At 64.5% G+C, this 19,159-nt stretch overlaps 2 protein-coding genes across 2 annotated transcripts; one reads left to right on the forward strand and one right to left on the reverse strand.

Annotated features, from left to right (window-relative positions):
• Nucleotides 1-7,727: 7,727 nt before the first annotated feature.
• LOC128979090 (C-type lectin domain family 18 member A-like) lies at nt 7,728-14,570 on the reverse strand. The gene is made up of 12 exons (XM_054397183.1): nt 14,435-14,570; nt 13,450-13,541; nt 12,453-12,677; nt 12,269-12,366; nt 11,088-11,209; nt 10,890-10,997; nt 9,212-9,304; nt 8,984-9,090; nt 8,266-8,395; nt 8,078-8,174; nt 7,912-8,003; nt 7,728-7,765 (listed from the first exon to the last, which is right to left on the reverse strand). Exons 1-12 carry the CDS (start codon nt 14,568-14,570, stop codon nt 7,728-7,730), a joined length of 1,338 nt encoding a protein of 445 aa, XP_054253158.1.
• LOC128979091 (fibulin-7-like) lies at nt 14,569-18,919 on the forward strand. The gene is given in 7 exon segments (XM_054397184.1): nt 14,569-14,842; nt 17,033-17,158; nt 17,324-17,446; nt 17,536-17,679; nt 17,760-17,902; nt 18,565-18,887; nt 18,889-18,919. Coding segments are annotated over 7 exon segments (1,164 nt in total).
• The last annotated feature ends 240 nt before the right edge of the window (nt 18,920-19,159 follow it).

Here is a 19,159-nt window from a genome sequence, read left to right on the forward strand (position 1 = left end):
GCCTTCTGTGCTGCCAGTGCCCATTGCTGGCTCCTCTTCAGCTCCTTCCCCCCCAGCACTCCCAGGTCCTTCTCTGCTGGGCTGCCCTGGGCACACAAGGTGGCTGCAGCCCTGGCATGCAGCCGGAACAGCTCAGGGCACCCTGATGCAGCTTCTCTGCTCCAGGCAGTCTGTGGTGGGAGCCTCACCAGCTGCAGGTGGGAATGGCAGGTGTGAGAGCAGGACCTAGCCAGCCTCTTACCATCTTCTCCGTGCACTCGGTGCTGCCCATGTGCCCCTCGCTGTGCCCATCCTCTCCCGTCCCATCCTTCCCCGGGGCCCTTCTCCAGCTGGGACTCCGAGGCCTTCTCTGCCCTGTTCTTCTCGTTCTCCTCGGACTCTGCAGGCGCAGCGGCGGCAGAAGGTTGGGGTGCGGTTGCGAGCCTGGCCGGGCCGGGCGGGCTGCAGGGCTGCGTCCTGTCCCTCACCCGGCAGCCGCTCCCGGCGCCGCAGGCTCTCCAGCAGCCTCTCCATCTGCACCTGCCGCAGCTGCCCCTGGACGGAGCTCAGCTCTGCAGCCTGCACTGCGGGAGAGCAGCTCTCAGCAGCCCACCCGGCGCCGGGGAGAGCACAGTGCCGGCAGCCACCTCCGGAGGGTCCTCCCCTCCAGTGCGCCCTGCCCTAAAGAGCATCGCAGAGCCCCAGCGTGGTGAGGGTGGGAAGGGACCTCTGGGGATCCCCCAGCCCAAGCCCCCTGCTACAGCAGGGCACCCACAGCAGCTTACCCAGGAGCACAATGCCCAGGGGGGGTTGGACGCTCTCCACACAAGGACACTCCACAACCTCTCTTGGCAGCCTGCTCCAGGCCTCCAGCACCCTCACAACAAACAACTTTCTCCTCCTGCTCAGATGGAACCTCCTGGCTGCCAGTTTGTGCCCTCTGCCCCTTGGCCTGTCCCTGGGCACCACTCAGCAGAGCCTGGCCCCAGCCTCTTGCCCCCCACAGCTCCTTCAGCTCTTGCTGAGCATTGCTCAGCTCCTCTCTGGGGCTGCTCTTCTGCAGGCTCTCAGCCCCAGGGCTCTCAGCCTTTGCTCCTCACAGAGCTGCTCCAGGCCCCTCAGCAGCTTTGCAGCCTCCCCTGGACTCTCTCCAGCAGGTCCCTGTCTCTCTGGAACTGGGGAGTCTCCTCTTGCTCCCAGCCCCCCACATTTACACTTCATCCATGCCTCTGTGGAGCTGCTGCTGCTCCTGTGCCCAGGCTGGGGGCTCAGGCTGCCCTTGCCCTGTGCCCCCACATGTGTTTGCCTGGTCTTGGCTGGGAGGTGGTTAATGGAGGGGGGGATCTTCTGGGATTGGTACAGCCTGCAAGCACAAGAGCATGGAGGCTTGCACACAACCACAGAGCTGCAGCTGCAGTCCCCTGCCAGACCACAGATATCTCCTGGAGTACCCCTGCAGTGACAGACTCCCCAGGCTGGGCACTGTCCAGCCCATGTGTTACCTTTGCCCCATGAAACCCATCCCCAGGGTCCCCACTCTGGTGAAGCTGCAGCATACCTGTCCCTTGAAGGGGACAAAATGTTTCCAAGCCTCTCCCAGTGCTGAGGGGCAGGGAGCCAGGGGCACCCCAGGTTCTGCCTGCAGCAGAGGTGTGCCCACGGGTGCTCAGCACCCCCCACTCAGTGGTCCGGGAAGTTGTCCCTGTAGAGATCAGAGTCCAGCTCACAGCTGCTGCAGGATGGGCAGAGAGAGCAGAACAAGTCACCCATGCTGTGGGGCCACAGGCACTGCACAGCAGCCTCAGCTGGGCACAGCTGGGCACCCACCCATCCTCCAGCCACATCCCTGGGGAGCAGGAGGCATCCTGGAGGGTGCCACGCAACCTGCCCAGGCCCCAGCACTGCTGTGGAGGTGGCTGTGCCAGGACAGAGTTTGCCCCAGGGACAAAGAAGGGTGCTGGAAGGGATGGAGAGAGCCCCCGGGGTGGCATCACCAGGCTCTGCTCTCAGCAGGCTGCAGTAAGAGGCCTCCTGATGTTGGATGTTCTGGGCCCTGGCTCTGTGCCAACGCTGCCAGCTCTGGATTGAGAGGTCAACAGATTCCCTCCACTGTGGGCAGCGACCTGCTGGTGATCAATCCTGTGCTATGGACCAGGAGCAGGCAGGAGGAGCAGGAGGTGGAACAGGAGGAAGAGGAAGAGGAGGAAGAGGAGGAGGAGGAGGAAGAGGCAGAAGAGGAGGAGGAGGAAAGCTCATTTTGGAGCTTCAGCTCTGGAGGAACCAGGGAGTGTTGTATTGAGGTGAACCCAAGAGGAGACAAAGCTGTGCCCAGAGCATCACTGGCAGTGAGGAGCCTTCCCCTGCCATGCTGCTGGAAATGGGGGCACCAGGATGAGGTCCCCCCCAGTCTCCAGATTTTGCTGCAGATGAGGTTGCCACCATGGGACCGATGCTGGAGCTTAGGGACAGCTGGAGAGCTGCTGGGGGGCAGCTAATGGGCATCTTGGGCTGCCCTGCCTGAGGCTAGCCAGCCTCACCCAAGCTTGCCCAAGCTTGGAGCCCATCATGGGGCAAAGGCACCCCCAGCCTTGCTGCGACCCTGCCTCATCCAAGAACAATCTGCACAGGGTGATGCTCACAAGTGCCAGCTCTCCTGGTAAGGGCAAGCTGGCAGCCCTGCTGTGCCAAGGCTCCCTGCTCCTCTTCTTTGCTCCTGGGGGTATCTGGGGAGCTTTCAGTCCAGTTTCACTGCCTTCCAAGCTTCCATCACTGTGGCAGGGACAGGATGTCCTCCACATCCCCACCTCCCACCCAGGCAGGAAGGGCACAGCCTGCCTTGGGGAAGAGGGCAATGGGCGGCTACTGCCAGCTGGGATGGGGGTGCCACAGGCCACCTCCTGCCATGGGAGCACCGGTGGGTGGCTCTGCAGCTCCTAAGGTCTGGCACCCAGCTAGGGTTTGCCCAGCTCAGGTCCTTGCTCAGAGCATCCCTGGCTGAGGGGCTGCAGTGCCTGCCCTGCCCGCTGGATCCCTGCGGTGCCAGGGCAATGGGTACAGCACTGACTTCAGTCAGGGCCTCTGCAAGGAGCTCACCCAGGAGGCAGAAGCTCTGCCCCCTCCTCACCACCCTCTGCCCTGCCAGGGAGCCAGAAGAGAGTAGTGATGGGGACCTGCTCTTCCTGGTGCCACTGTCCCCATCATCTCCTAGGGCCACTGGGATCACCAGGGGCCCTGTGTGCCACCCTGGCTACAGGCCAGAACCACAACCAGCAGCAACATCTGCACCAGGCTCTGCCCTGCCCCTGGAGCCTCTGCTTGGGCATCTCCACCACAGTGAGTGGGACCCAGCGTGGCCAGGAGACCCTCTGCCAGCCCTGCTGCCATGGGGCAGGGACAGCCCACGGGCCCCTGCCCACCACTGCCATGGGGCAAGTAGCTGGAGCAGTGGAGAGCAGGGGGAGGAAGAGGAGGCAGGCGTGGGACAGTGCCCCTGGTGTGGCCCCTGCCCTGCACACTGGCACTCACTGGCACCGGCTGCTGCTGCCCTGCTGCCCCTTCTGCTACAGCTTGGCCTGGCTGGGCCTGGGCTCCTTGGCCATGTCCAGGTCTGTGGGGAGAGAGGAGGGCACTGAGCACTGGGGAGGAAAGGAGGGCACAGAGTCATGGAGTGCCTTGGGTTGGAAGGGCTGTGGGGAGTCTGTCACCACCTGGCACCCCCAAGGCCTTCTCCTGCAGGCTGCTCTCAGCCACTCCTCCCCCAGCCTGGCTCTGTGCTTGGCACTGCCTTGCCCCAGCGGCAGGACCTGGCCCTTGGCCTTCATGAGGTTCACAGAGGATGTTGGGGGGGGTGGAAGGGACCTACAAAGATCATGGAGGTTGGCTTAGCCCCAGCTCTGCAGCCTGCCCAGGCCCCTCTGGGTGGATCCTTCCCTCCAGGGTGTCAGCAGCACCACACAGCCTGGTACCAGCCCTGCTGAGGGTGCCTCAGTGCCAGTGTCCAGGGCAGTGCTGAAGATGGTAATCAGCACTGGTCCCAGCACCCCCCCTGAGGGACCACTACTGGTCACAGGTCCCCATTTGGACCCTGAGCTGTTGACCACAGCTGAGTGCAGCCATCAGCCAAGTCCTTACCCAGTCAGGGGCCACCCCTCCAGCTCCACTTTGGTGACCAGGAGGCCATGTGGCACAGGGTCAGATTCCCTACCCCCTGAGGGCACATCTCCAGCACTGGCTTCCTGGCACCTCCTGGCCATGCTCCTCTTCCAGCTGGAGATGTCCCACAGCTAGCAGCTCCTCCTGGGTATAAGTTTGTGGGGAGGGACAGGAGGAGCCCAGAGGGGTGCCAGGAAAGGGACTGGCTCTGCTGCCCCTGCAGCAGCCTCTTCCCATGGGTGGCCCATCCCCAGGAGCCCAGTGCCAGCTAGGGTGGCAGAAAGCACCTCTGATGCTGAGGTTCATGAACCCCCAGAGACACTTTCCACCACTGCAGCAATCCTGCCTTGGCTCTTGGCCCTGCTGGGGGGCTTGGGCTGTGTCCTGGGGAGCCCCCAAGCCAGCAGCACACTGGCAGCTGCTGCCCACCATGGGCTGGTGCCACTCCCCTCCCTTCCAGCAGGATGGAGACCTCAGCACCCCAGCCAGGGCTCCCAGCCATGCTCAGACACTGCCACAGGCCACCTGCACCAGGGGACTGTGCTGCTGCAGCAGGGCACCAGGGCCAGGGGGGCTCTGTCACCCCAGGACAATCTCCCTGTGGCAGGGGTCCTCTCCCTGTGGTGGCAGGGGAGGGTATCCCTGTCCTGGGGGTGGTGGGCAGGAGGCATCCCCCTGCTGAGAAGACATCTCTGTGTTGGGGGAAATGGCACTGGGGTGCCCAACCAGGGCCAGGAGGACATCCCTGACCTGGGGAAGGGGGTGAGGGTGGTAATGGTGTGGGGCAGGGATGGCAGAGAGCCAGTCCTGACCTGGGGGACTGGCATGGGGGCAAATCTGACCTGGGGGATTGGCATGTGGGCATCTCTGACCTGGGGGACTGGCATGGGGGCAAATCTGACCTGGGGGACTGGCATGGGGGCATCTCAGTACTGGGAGGACCTCTCTGTCCTGGAGGGCATCCTGGTGTGAGGAGGACATCTCGGTGTGGGGTGGGCAATGGCAGGGGGAAACCCAGCCCCGGGAGGTGCTGTGAGGGGTACCCTCTGCCCTGGGGGCATAATGGCATGGGGGGCATCCCAGTCCTGGGAAGATGGCCCTGATCTGGGAGTGCTGGCGTGGGGGCATCCCTGTGCTGGGAGGACATTCCGGAGCTGGGGAGGTGTGAGGGACACCCAGACCCTGTCCCTGCCGCAGGCGCTGCCACTGGGGCTCGCAGGACATCCCTGTTCCCAGGGGCAATGGTTTGGAGCCATCCCGGGGCAGGGAGGACATCCCCGACCCGGGGGAATGGCAAGGGGAGGGCAATCCAGTGCCGTGAGCACATCGCAGCGCTGGGGAGGGGCTGGTGCCGGGTGGGGGGCAGCTCGGTACCGGGAACACACTCGTGTCCGCGGGGCAGGGATCGGTCAAGAGGGCGCAACCCGGCACCGGGTACCGACCCTGCTCGGGGTGAGGGGCTCCGGGGGCCGGGGGGCTCAGCAGCAGGCTGGCTGCGGAGGGGGCACCCCGTCGGCGGGGACAGGCAGCCCGGTACCAGAGCATTTCCCGGGGGCCGGTGTGCGGGCAGAGGGCCGATCCCGGGTTGGGGAGGGCACCCGGGGTGAGGTGGGCCTGGGCTGGGGGTCGGCTCGGGGAGGTACTTACATCTCCAGCCCTCGTCCCCGCTGCCGGAGAGCGTCATGGCCCCCCGCAGCCCCCGGCCCCAGCGCTCCGTCGCCGGCCCTACCACCGGCAGGCGAGGGGGGACCGCAGGCGGCACCAGCGCGGCGGGGAGAGGGCGGCAAGGGAGGGGGCAGGAGGGACAGCCCCGGCCCGGCCCAGGTGCAGCGGCGACCTACGGCAGCGGAGCCGCCGGGAACCGCGGGGCCGAGCCTCGGCCTTCTCCGAGCCTGCGGAGGGACCGACATGGCGCATGTGCTGGGCCACCCTCCATCCCCATCCTCCTCCTCCATCCCCATCCTCCTCCTCCATCCTCATCCTCCTCAATCATCCCCATACTCCATCCCCATCCTCCTCCACCCCATCCTCCTCCATCCCCATGCTCCTCCTCCATCCCTATCCTCCTCCTCCATCCCTATCCTCCTCCTCCATCTTCACCCTCCTCCTCCATCCCCATGCTCCTCCTCCATCCCTATCCTCCTCCTCCATCCCTATCCTCCTCCATCTCCATCATCCTCCTCCATCCCCATCCTCCTCCTCCATCCCCATCCTCCTCCTCCATCCCCATCCTCCATCCTTACCTTTCATCTTCATCCCTGTCTTCCATCATGAACCTCATCCCCATCTTCACCTCCACCTCCATCAGCCATTTCCATCTTCCATCCTCACCCTTCATCCCCATCCTCCATCCCTATCCTCCATCCTCATCCTCCATCCTCCATTCCCACTCTCATCCTCTGTTCTCAGTCTTCATTCTCTATCCTTCATCCCCATGCTCTATCCTTATCCTCCATCTCAATCTTCTATCCTTCATGCCTATGCTTCATCCTTTATTCTCATCCTCCATCCTCATCCCCATCCTCCTCAGGCTCCTTCTCCCATCTCCTGCCTCCTCACCACCTCTGCAAGGTGCCAGCTTGGGGACACCATTGCCATGTCCCCTTCCAGAGGCCCCCACTGGCCCCCACCAGCACTGGGGGCACAGCTCTGCACCCAGCATGGGGTGCTGCAGCCTGGGGCCATCCTGGGGCTGGAAGAAGCAGCTCTTGGCTAGCACCAGCCCTCCACAACACCCCCAGGCTGCTGGAGACAGGAGCTGGGCCAGGAGCAGGCTGGAGGGACCTCCAATCATGGGTAGCATGCAGGCTGTGACAGAGGGAGAGGCTGGTGGGTCCTGGGGGGAGGAAGGAGCAAGGCCCTTCCCTGGCAGGAAGGGTCTTTATTAACCACTCAGCAGATGATGAGGGGCTGAGTGCTGGTGAGGAACCCACGGTGCCACCAGCTCAGGCTGGGATGATGGTCTGGGGCTGAGCCCAGGCCATGCACTGAGCTGTGCTGAGACTTGCAGCCCTGGAAGCTCCCTTGGCCTCTCCTTGAATCAGGATCACAGCCTGGGCACAGCCCATCTGCCAGTCCAGGAGGAGGGCCTCCAGCTGGCTCCTGCAGGGGCACTTCCCTGCCCTGGGGACTCTCATTGTGTGATGGCAACAGAGGAAGAGGAGCAGAAGAAGATGATGAAGGGCAGAAGATGCTGTTCTGGGGATGCTGGGGTAGAGCATGGCCCCTTCTTGCCAGGACCCAGCACTGTGGGCACCTTCAGCCCCCAGCCCCTGCCTGGAGGAGCCATGGGGGGTACCCTGAGCCATGGTCCAGGCGTGGCATGGTACCAGAGGGCTCTCCTGAACCAGAGTCTGGGTCTGCATAGAAATGGGGTCCTCCTGAGCCAGGATCCAGGCTTGGCACAGCTGTGGGGTCCTCCTGAGCCAGGATCCAGGCTTGGCACAGCTGTGGGGTCCTCCTGAGCCAGGATCCAGGCTTGTCATGGCTGTGGGGTCCTCCTGAGCTGTGGTTTGGTCTTGGCACAGCACTGAGGTTCTCCTGAGCCACAAGCTTGGCATGGTGGCCAGCACTGGGCAGTGCCCAGGGCTGCCAGCTCAGGGGTCCTGCTGCCACAGGGAGATGTGCTCCTGGGCTGCAGTGGGACATGGAGTCAGTGTCCCCCCTGCACACCAGGAAGGATGCAGGGGTCTGGGCAGGGCTGGCAGAGCGGGGACGGGGCTGGCAGAGCCCGAGGCTGGCAGCTGGGCACCCCAAGGCTGGCACGGGGGCAGCACTCACCGAAGTGGCAGATGTAGCGGTTGCGGGTCTTGCAGCGCTGGTCGTTCCAGTTGAAGGCAGCTGAGGCCTGCATCTCCACACAGTTCCCAAACCTGTGCCCCCCCAGGAGGGTGGTGAGCCTGGGCAGAGCCCCTCGGCAGAGGCTGGCACCCGGCCGGGCACTCACCCCTGGCTGTCCGGCTGCCCGAAGGCGAAGCTGGTGAAGGAGGAGTCCTCGCCCAGGTCCCAGCGGAAGGAGGCCTTGGAGGTCTTGTAGGTGAGACCTAGGGCCAGCAGGACAGGAGCAGGGGATGTGAAGTTGGCACAACCACCCCTAGGCTGGGCACCCAGCCCCTGCCTGCCACCCTCACTCACCGATCCAGAAGTTCCCTGTCTCGAAGTCGGTGTCTGCCACCCTGTTGCCACTCTCCAGGCGGCTGAGGTAGAAGGCCAGGATGTCCTGCACCTTCTGGTTCCTGATCTGTGCCAGCATCGCCCCTTGCTCCTGCGGGGAGGCACCAGACTGCCCCAATCAGCTCCAGAGACTCACAAAAGGGCTCAGGTTGGAAGGGACTCGAACATCACCCATTGCCAACACCCTGCCATGGGCAGGGACACCTCCCACCAGCACAGGGTCCTCAGAGCCTCATCCAGCCTGGCCTGGAACACCTCCAGGCAGGAGGCAGCCACAGCCTCCCTGGGCATCCTGTGCCAGTGTCTCCCCACCCTCACTGACACCAATTTCTTCCTCCTCTCCACTCTCAGTCTCCTCTCTGCCAGCTCCAAGCCATTGTCCCTCATCCTGGCACTCCCAGCCCTTGGCCCAAGTCCCTCCCCAGCTCTCCTGGAGCCCCTTCAGGTCCTGGAAGGTTGCTCTGAGGTCTCCCTGGAGCCTTCTCTCCTCCAGGCTGCACAGCCCCAACTCTCCCAGCCTGGCCCCAGAGGGGAGGTTCTGCAGCCTCTGGTCATCTTGGTGGCCTCCTCTGGACCCTGTCCAGTAGAGGTGAGCCAGAGAGCTTCACACTGGGGCTGCAAGTCCGAGGTGGCATTGTCCAGCTGCAGAGGGACTCCTGGCAGCACCCTGGGGACTCACCTGGCACTTGACCTTGGCTCCATAGTAGGTGTCAGCCTCGGGGGACACCGTGAAGCAGTCCCCATCGATCCGCAGGTCACAGGTGTGGAAGGGGAAGCGAATCTTGGCTGAGGGCGGAGGGGAGGGGGCAGGTGGGATGCTGCTGGCATGGGCTGCGCCCGCGGGGGGGCGCTGAGCCCCGCTGCGGGGGTTGGGGGGTCCCTGCCGCAGGGGCAGGCGCAGACTCACTGCCGCACTCGGGGCCGCCGTAGCCTGCGTGGCAGAGGCAGGAGCACTCCTCCTTCCGCAGCGTCCCGTGCAGGCACTGCCCGCTGCACCGCACTGGGGGCGACACCGCCTGCTGCTGAGCTGCGGGGGGCGCTGCAGCCCCCGGCCTGCCCCCCGCTGCCCGCCGCACACATTGCCCTTGGGCTGGTCTGGGCCGCTGCATGCAGGCACCGAGGAGATAACGACTGCTGCGTTGGCTGCGTGCTGCATGCACTGCAGTGACCACCCCCCCGTGTGCAGGCACTGCACTGCTCATGCACAGCATGCACTGCACATGCACTGCACACACATGCACTGCCTATGCACTGCAGCCACACTGCACACACATGCACTGCATACACACTGCATGCACATGCAATGCACTGCCCATGCATAGCATGCACTACACACACATGCAGTGCACTGCCCATGCACAGGTGTGTACTGCAGCCACACTGCACCGGCAGCAGCCATGCCCATGGCACTGGAGAGGCGTGGGCAGTGTGGGTAGGGTGGGCAGTGTGGATAGTGTGAGTAGTGGGAGCAGTGTGGGCTTTCTGGGTGATGTGGATGGTGTGGACCATGTGAGTGGTGTGCTGTGGGTGGTGTGCTGTGGGCAGTGTGGGTGGGGTGGGTGGTGGGAGTGGTGTGGTTGGGGTGGGTGGTCTGGTGTGGGTTAGGGTGGGTGGTGGGAGCAGTGTGGGTGGGGTGGTCTGCTCAGTGTGGGTGGTGTGGGTAGTGTGGGTGGTGTGGGTGATGCGGGTGGTGGGAGCAGTGTGGGTGGTGAGGGCGTTGTGGGTGGTGGGAGAGGTGTATGTGGTGTGTGTGGTGGGAGCTGTGTGGGTGGTGTGGTGTGGTTGGTGTGGGCAGTGTGCACGGGGTGGGAGCTGGGTGCCCCTCAGCTTGGCAGTAGCGTCCGGTGTGTGCGGGGTGGGTGGTGTGGGTGGTGGGGGCTGTGTGGGTGGTGTGGGCGGTGTGGGTGGTGTGGGCTGTGTGGGTGGTGGGGGCTGTGTGAGTGGTGTGGGTGGTGGGGGCTGTGTGGGTGGTGTGGGCAGTGTGGGTGGTGGGGGCTGTGTGGGTGGTGTGGGCGGTGTGGGTGGTTGGGGCTGTGTGGGTGGTGTGGGTGGTGGGGGCTGTGTGGGTGGTGAGGGTGGTGGGGGCTGTGTGGGCAGTGTGGGCAGTGTGGGTGGTGGGGGCTGTGTGGGCAGTGTGGGTGGTATGGGTGGTGTGGGTGGTGGGGGCTGTGTGGGTGGTGGGGGTGTGGGGGGTGTGGTGGGGGTGTGGGTGTGGGGGGTGTGTGGGGGGGTGTGGGGTGGTGTGGGTGGGTGGGGGCTGTGTGGGTGGTGTGGGCGGTGTGGGTGGTTGGGGCTGTGTGGGTGGTGTGGGTCGTGTGGGCTGTGTGGGTGGTGGGGGCTGTGTGGGCAGTGTGGGCAGTGTGGGTGGTGGGGGCTGTGGGGGCAGTGTGGGTGGTATGGGTGGTGGGGGCTGTGTGGGCGGTGTGGGTGGTGGGGGCTGTGTGGGCTGTGTGGGCAGTGTGGGTGGTGTGGGTGGTGGGGGCTGTGTGGGCAGTGTGAGCGGTGTGGGTGGTGGGAGCTGTGTGAACGGTGTGGGTGGTGTGGTGTGGGTGGTGTGCACGGGGTGGGTGCTGGGTGCCCCTCACCTTGGCAGTAGCGTCCGGTGTGTGCTGGGGGGCAGTGGCACTGGCAGCTGCTCATGTCCAGGCTGCCGCCGTTCCTGCAGCTCATGCGGCAGGGGTTACGGGGCACCTCTGGGCGGGGCACAGAGGCGTCCTGGGTGTGCCAGGCTGCGGCAGGCCCCAGGGCGGGGGGCGAGCAGGGCGGGGGCTGCAGGGACTCACCGCAGAGACCACCACCATGGTCCCAGGACTTGAAGCAGCCGGAGAGAGTGGCGGTGCAGAGGGAGCACCAGGGGCCCTGCTGGTAGGGCGGCACAGGCGTCCCAGCCGCCACCCAGTTGCCCCTGCAGCGGCAGGCAGCTGCCCGGCTCTGTGCCCTGCCCGTGCTGCAGGACACGCCCCTTTGGGGGCATGGCCCCGCCTACACTCCCACCCCACCTCATTCCACAAGCCATGCCTATAGTACATAGCCACGCCCACTTCCGGCAGCACAGCCCCAGCCATTGTGCTAAGCCCCACCCACCTCTGGGTGAGGCCACACCTATCCTCTCACCACACATCCCCATTGGCCAGTCTGGACACACCCCTCTAGACAGCCCATCCAACCCCAGGGGGAGGGTTCCTCTGAGCCCCACCCACCCAATCCCAATTCCCAATTGGCCCCTTCCCAGTCCTGCCCCAGAGGTCCCACCCCAACGCACATCCCCACCCCTCCTGCACAGCCCCTCCCACTTGTGCATGTCCCACCTCTCCTGCTCATAGCCCCACCCCTTCAGCCCCCACTTCTCCCACAAAGGTCCAACCCCCAAATAGGCCCCACTCCTGCAGGCCCCCATAGCCCACACTGCCCATAGGCCCCGCCCCCACTGTTAACCTCATCCTATCACACAGCCCCACTTCCCCTCTGCAGGTCCCACCTCCTGTAGGCCCCACCCCTCATACTGTTAGCTCCACCTCAGAACATAGCCCCACCCCTTCTCACAGCCCTGCCTCTCCCACTCACATCCACACCCCTGCAGGCCCCACCCCTCCCACACAGTCCCTGCCCCCAAGCAGGCCCCACCCCTGCAGCCCACCAGAGCCCCCATCTCTCATAGGCCCCTCTCTTCCCACTGATAAGCCCACCCCCAACATGAAACCCCACCGCCTCCCCCACAGGCCACACCCCATGCACTTATAGCCCCACCAACAACACAGGTCCACCCCCTCCCCCACAGGCTCTACCCTGCCCATGTATAGCTCCGCCCACAGCACACAGCCCCCCACCCTCCCCCGCAGGCCCCGCCCCACCCACTTATAGCCCCGCCCGCAACACATAGCCCCGCCCCCAGCACACAGCCCCCCCTTCCCCCTTGCTCCTGCCCTTGCCCATCCCCTTGCCTCTGCCCTTCCCCCACCCTTACCCCGGGGCGTAGGCACAGGCGAAGGCCTCGCTGGGGCCGTGGCGGTCGTGGCACAGGTGGCGGCCGCAGCCCAGCCGCCCCACGGTGGCCCACACCAGCTGGAGGAGAGCTGCTGTCACCATCGTCCCCATTGCCCCCCGCCGTGCCCACGCCCGCACCGTGCCCACCCCCACGCCGTGCCCACCTGTGTGTAGCGGCGGCAGGTGGCATTGGGGGCGCAGCGGCCACTGCCGTAGTCGTAGCGCTGTCCCTCGGCGAACCAGAGCTCCAGCACGGCCCCGAAGCCGCCGCCGCCCGCTGGCAGCAGCTCCTCGCTCCAGCCCAGCTGCGGGGCGGATGGCGGAGCAGGGTCCCGCAGGCAGCCTGCCGCCCGTGCCCCTGCCAGCCGGGCCAGCTCCTCGCTCCATTCCTGCGGGGGTGTGCCCTCAGCGTCCCCGCCGACCATGGTGACAGAGGGGAACCGTCCCGGGGCGGCGGATGGGGATGACCACACCAAGAGGAGGGTTGGGAGACATCAGAGGGCTGACTTGGGGCTGGGAAAGAACAGCCCTGACCTCGCCATATGCAGGTGTGGGGTGATTAGGGCACCAGCCAGGGCCACCATCACGTGTGGGAGTGACAGAACCACAGAATCAATCAACCAGGTTGGAAGAGACCTCCAAGATCATCAAGTCCAGCTGATCACCACCACCTCCCTGGGCAGCCATGAGCACCGCTCAACACACCAAGGGACCTTGCCCTTGGGAGTACGGCAGGAGTTGGAGGGTCAGGGGCCACTGAGAGCCATCATGAGGCATGGTGGAACCCCATAGGGGATTCCAGGGTCCAGCCTTGTCCTTGGGGTGTGCAGGAAGGTGGTGATCAGGGGACATCAAGAGGCATCAGAAGACACAGGGACACACCAGGGGACCAGCCCTGACCTTGATGTGTGCAGGAGCAGGAGGATCAGGGGACATCAAGATGCACCGGAGGACACAGGGATGCCCCAGGGGACTAGCCCAGACCTTGGTATGTACAGGTGTGGCACGATCAGGGGACATCGAGGGCCATGACAGGGCACGGGGGACACCCCAGAGAACCGGCCCTGACCTTGGTGTGCACATGCGGCTTGACCAGGGGACACTGGGGGGCATCACAAGACACGGTGGGGGGCATCACAGGACACAGTGGGGGGCACTCACTAGCTTCTGCATGTTGGCAGCAGGAGGCTGCACTTTGCTCCTCAGTTTGTTGTGCAGTGAGAGCACCAGGAAGGTCTCCTTCATGCTGAGAGCTGGGGAGGGGACGACAAAAGGGGTCAGGGCCGGAGCCAGGGAGGACACAGGCAGGAGACGAACCCTTCGGGGGCGTGGGAACAGCCAAACCACTCCCACAGCCCCCCAAAGGGTGCGGCCTCCGCCGGGGATACGAAGAAGGCACCCGGGTCTCCATGGAGACTTGAGGGGACAGAAGAAAGCACTTTTGGGCTGCGAGCACAAAAGGGACAGGGGCCGGGGCGGGGCAGGGGGAGGGAGGGGAGGGCAGCCCGCTGAGTCCCCGTCTCGCACGGGTGAGCTGAGACTGCCAGGAATGTACCCACTGCCCCCCCTTCCCCATCTCTGTCCTGCCAGCACCCAGAGCCCACCGGACTGGACCCATCACTAGGCCCCATCACCAGCCCTGTGACGGCCCCTCCCAGCTCCATCCCCTCCCCAGCTCCATGCCATTATCAGCCTGAACTCCCCAACTACATCCCATCAATAGCCCCATGCCCCCACAGCATCATCCCATCACCAGCTTCATGCCATTACCAGCCTGACCTCCCCAACCTCTATCCCATCAATAGCCCCATCAATACCCCATGCTCCCACAGCACCATCCCATCACCAGCTCCATGCTATTATCAGCCTGACCTCCCCAACCTCCATCCCATCACCAGTCCCTGACACCAACCCCCAGCACCAACCCATCGCCAACCTCAGCCTCCCAGTCCCATCCCATCACCAGCCCCAAGCCCCCCCTCTCAATCCCAGCCTATTCCATCCCCAGCCCCCATCACCCACCAAGACCTCCACTGCCATCCCTCCACCACCCTACCCTGACACCAGGGGACAGTGCTTAGGGCGCACCCCTCCCCCCCCCCCCATCTACCCCACAGCAGATCCCCACGAGCCCTCTCCCCATTACCTCCCGGAGCCAACACAGCCAACTTCTCAGCAGCATCCGACCTCGTCTCAGCCTCCCTCCACACCAGGAGGTTCCAAACCAGCAACACCAAGAGCTTCACGCAGGTGCCTGAGCTGGGGGGGTCCCGGCCCGGCATGGCTGGGGTGAGAGTGGAGCAGCCCAGCCCTGCAGCAGCCCCGCAGCAGGAGCGGTGTCGGGGACGGGCTCGGCCGCGCTGCCGGGGGTGTGTGTGTCTGGCTGCGGGATTTGATCCTATTCAGGACTCCAGACAGGCCCCAACTGGGCAGCTCCAACAAAAGCCTGACGGTGAGGAACGGCTCTGTCAAAAGCTGCTGCTCGCTGGTGCGGACGCGGCAGACAGCTCCCGGGCTGCCGGGCTGGAGCCCCACCGGGATGCCCCGCGGCAGGGTCACAGGATCACAGATCACAGGATGTTAGGGGCTGGAAGGGACCTCTAGAGATCATCGAGTCCAACCCCCCTGCATGAACAGGACCATAGAATCCAGCACAGGTCGCACAGGAACACATCCAGATGGGTGTGACTGACGCTATTTTTATTATAGAATCATAGAATTGTTAGGGTTGGAAGAGACCTCAAGGCTCATCCAGCTCCAACCCCCACCTCCAACCCCCACCACAGCAGGTTGCTCACAGCCACCTCCAGCCTGGCTGCAAAAACCTCCAGGCAGGAGGCTTCCACCACCTCCCTGGGCAACCTCTGCCAGTCTCTCACCACCCTCCTGGGCAAGAATTTCTTCCTCACATCCAATCTCAATCTCCCCACTTCTACTTTTGCTCCATCCCCCCCACTCCTATCACTCCCTCACACCCTCCAAAGCCCCTCCCCAGCTTTCTTGGAGCCCCCTTCAGATCCTGGGAGGCCACAAGAAGGCTCAACCCTCCCTGCCCTCTGCCCCAGTCACACCATTGAGCTTGGGTCAGGATGGGATGGCGGGCAGGAGTGGGGGTCCCAAACAGCACCCATTTTGGGTCACTGGGAGGCCAAGGAGCTGGGGGGCAGCTAAGGGGCTCCCTGCTGCCAGCCTTCCTCCTGCCCCATGAATTAAACATGGCTGGGAGGTAACAGACACTGCCGTGGGCACCAAGCCAAACAGCCGCTTCGGTGAGCTGGGCAGTGTGGATACAGGGTGGGAGGATGTGAGGGACGGGGCCAGCGCTGGGAGAGATGCTGGGCTCAGGGGGGCACATCTCAGCAGGGCAGGGGTCCCTGAGTCCATTTACTCAGGGGGATCAGCAGCACCCCAATGGCTCTGCCCAGTGCTGGGGGTGCTCTCCTGGCACAGGGCAGATGTGTTGGCTTCAGAGATCCATGCTTGGGGGTCGCAGGGGGACAGGGACATGCTGCCATGTCCCTTCCTCTGGGCTGCCAGGGGCAGGAGGGGCAGAAAGCATCCCACTCACCAGCAGAAATCCAGCTCTGGAAGCCTTCAGCCCCCTCCCCCTTGAGCCCAACCCCAGCCCTGCTCTGGACCTCAGCCCTCAGGCTGGTCCCAGATTCAGTCCTCATCCAAACCCTCCTGTCCTGTTAGGACCTGTAACCCTTGGTACTGGTCCTAACATGAACCTTAACCCTAACCCTAACATGAAACCTTAGCCCTATCCTCCAACCCTAAACCCAGTTCTAACCTTACCTAACTCCAAGCCTAACCCTAATGCTGACCCTAACTAACCCTAACTCTGAACTCTGCCTTTATCCCTGACCCTAAACTCTATCCACAACCCTAACCCCAACCTGCCCCTAATGTCAGTGCTGGACATGAAGCCAACCTGCTCCCAGCTCACACAGTCACAGACTGGTTTGGGTTGGAGAAGCTCTCTGAGATCATCCAACACCAACCCAACCCCACCATGGCCACCAAATCATGGCCCCAAGTGCCATGGCCACAGTTCTGCAACCCCTCCAGCCATGGGGACTCCACCACCTCCCTGGGCAGCCTCTGCCAATCCCTCACCACTCTGGCAGCAAAGACATTTTGCCTCCTCTCCAACCTAAGCCTCCCCTGGCACAGTTTCAGGACATTTCCTCTCCTTCTATCCCGTCAGACTAGGAAGCAGAGCCCAACCCTCACCTGGCTGCAGCCTCCTCTCAGGAGCTGTAGAGAGCAATGAGGTCTCCCTCAGCCTTCTCTTCTCCACACCAAACCCCCCCAGCTCCCTCAGCTGCTCCTCCCCAGCCCTCTTCTCCAGACCCTTTCCCACCTTTGTTGCCCTTCTCTGGACCTGCTCCAGCTCCTCAGTGTCCTTCTGGGTGTGAGGAGACCTAAATCTGAACCCAGGGCTTGAGGTGTGTCCTCCCCAGTGCCCATGCCAGGGGCACAATCCCTGCCCTGCTCCTGCTGCAGCAGAGCCCCAGGGAGCCCCTCAGGCTCCCTCTGTCACGCCTCTGATCTAGGGAGAGGGAAGGGAAGGGAGGGGGATGGTGCCAGTGCCAAGGAGAAACTTTCCTACTGCTTGGCCTGGGCCAGGGGAAAGAACAACAAACAGGCTGGAAGGCAACAGCAGCCCGGAGGCTGGGCAGCAGGACGGGCTGAGGGTGGCCTTCTCCAGCTGTGGTGCTCATGAACTCCTTCTCCACAGGTATTGATGACTGTTCCAGCAACCCCTGTGCCAACAGTGGGACCTGTGTGGATGGCAACCAGAGCTACACGTGCCTCTGCCCGAGGGGGTGGTCGAGCCCCAGCTGCCAGAGCCCCGTCTACGCCTGTAGGTGCCCAGGTTTGGGCTGCAGAGGACGGGGATGCCCGTGGGGACAGCGCCAAGCCATGCTGCATCCATCTCCTCCTTCCCTGGCAGCCTCCCGGGAGCTCAGCCCCTCCCCAGCTCCCTGTGCCCCCCACCCCTGCAGTGACTCCCCGCTCTTGCCCGCAGACTGGGTGGCACTGAACACCACCTCCTTCAGCCGCCAGCCCCGCTGTGCCCAGGGCCGCTCCGGCTCCCGGCGCTGCAGCTGCGACTCTGGCTTTCAGCTGAGAGCCAGTGGCGTGTGCCACGGTGAAGGTGGGGCTGGGGACGGTGGGGAGAGGGGAAATGGGGGCTTGGTGGTGATGGGAGCCTCAGTCACGCCCCGCTCTGTCCTGCAGACGTGGATGAGTGTCAGCTCTTCCAGTCCATCCCCCAGACCCGGCTTTGCGTTCACAGCTGCCTCAACCTCCCCGGCTCCTACCGCTGCCTCTGTCCCCCCAGCTACTTGCTCCACGCAGACGGCAACACCTGCGAGGATATGGGCAGGGAGCATCCCGCGGGATCGGGGGGTGCAGCAGGGAGCAGCAGGGACAGCCCTGCTCACGCCCTGTCGCCGTCACAGATGTGGACGAGTGTGCTGAGAAGCAGCACAACTGCACCCAGGGCGAGCTTTGCGTCAACACCTTCGGAGGCCACCGCTGCGTGCGCCCCAAGTGCCCTCCCCCCCGCCACAACACCAGCTACGTCAAGACCTCTGCCTTTTGAGTAGTGCCCGTGGCTCAGGCTGTGCCATCTCCTCCGCGGGACGGCTCCTCTGGTGCTCTGGGGACAATAGCCTGTCACCTAGGGACAGACGAGAGGGTGCCAGCCGCATTGCCACATGGGGTGTGCTCGGCACGCTCCTGATGGCCTTTGCCGAAGGTCTTGGGATGCTGGTGACTGGGGGTGTGGGTAGGAGCACCCCGATATATGGTGGCTTTATGCAGGGTGTCAGCCCATCAAAGCCCCAGGCCGGGGGCGGGGGGGATGCCACTGTTTCCCCCTCACTGCACAATCCCATGGCGCCACCAGCTGCCATCCAGCAGGCAAAGCCCTCCTGGTCCCACTCTTGGGATCAAAGCCTTCTGAGGCCAAGCAGAAGCCAGCCAAGTGGAGGAGCAGCCCTGCAGGAGGGACATCTGAGCCTTGGTCTCCGCTCCTGGTCGCAGTGTGGGAGCCTGACCCGGAGCTGCCACCCCTGCAATGCCCAGCGTTTGTCTGGCAGAGGTCCGGCGGTGGGCACGCTGGGACGCGGCTGCCCCGGGGGGGGGGTCGCTCTGCCGCAGCAGTGGGGCCGGAGCTGCCGCCTGCCACACGGGCCGGGCTCGGCTGGGCGGCTGAGGGCAGCCCCCCCTGAGCGGCGGGACCCCTTCTCTCCTGGCAGCCAGTGCGAGAGGAGCCCCTGCCCCACGGAGAGCCGAAGCTGCCGCCTGGCCGCCACCTCCATCTCCTTCCACTACCTGCCGCTGCAGGCCAACCGCACGGTGCCCCACGTCCTCTTCACCATGTGTACCACCCGCGGCGTGGGGGACAGCCTGCGCTTCGCCATCGTGGGCGGCCGCGGCCAGGACGTCTTTGCGGTGCGGCGCTCGGACCGGCAGACGGCGGAGCTGGTGCTCAGCAGCCCCGTGGCGGGGCCGGCCGCGCTGGAGGTGGAGCTGGAGATGACCGAATTCTCCCGCAGGCTCCTGCTGGCCAAGCATATCTTCAAGGGCATCCTTCGTGTCCGCCTACGAGTTCTGAGCCTCTCTGGGGGCGGGGGCGAGCCGGGGGTCTCTCCCGGGGGGCGCTCGGTGGGGGTTCAGCTCAGGGGGCGTCCCAGTTCTTGTCCCGTTGGAGACATCCCTCTCCCTGTACTGCTTGCTCATGGCAGGGAGGGCAAAGCCAGCACAGCAGAAACGGTGCCTGGCACAGAGGTTGCAAGGAAAACCCTGCAGGAAATGGGGGGGGGTGGGGGGGGTGTGCCTGCCTCTGCTGGCTCCC

Source organism: Indicator indicator, chromosome 42, assembly GCF_027791375.1.
Source record: "Indicator indicator isolate 239-I01 chromosome 42, UM_Iind_1.1, whole genome shotgun sequence".
Lineage (NCBI taxonomy): Eukaryota > Metazoa > Chordata > Aves > Piciformes > Indicatoridae > Indicator > Indicator indicator.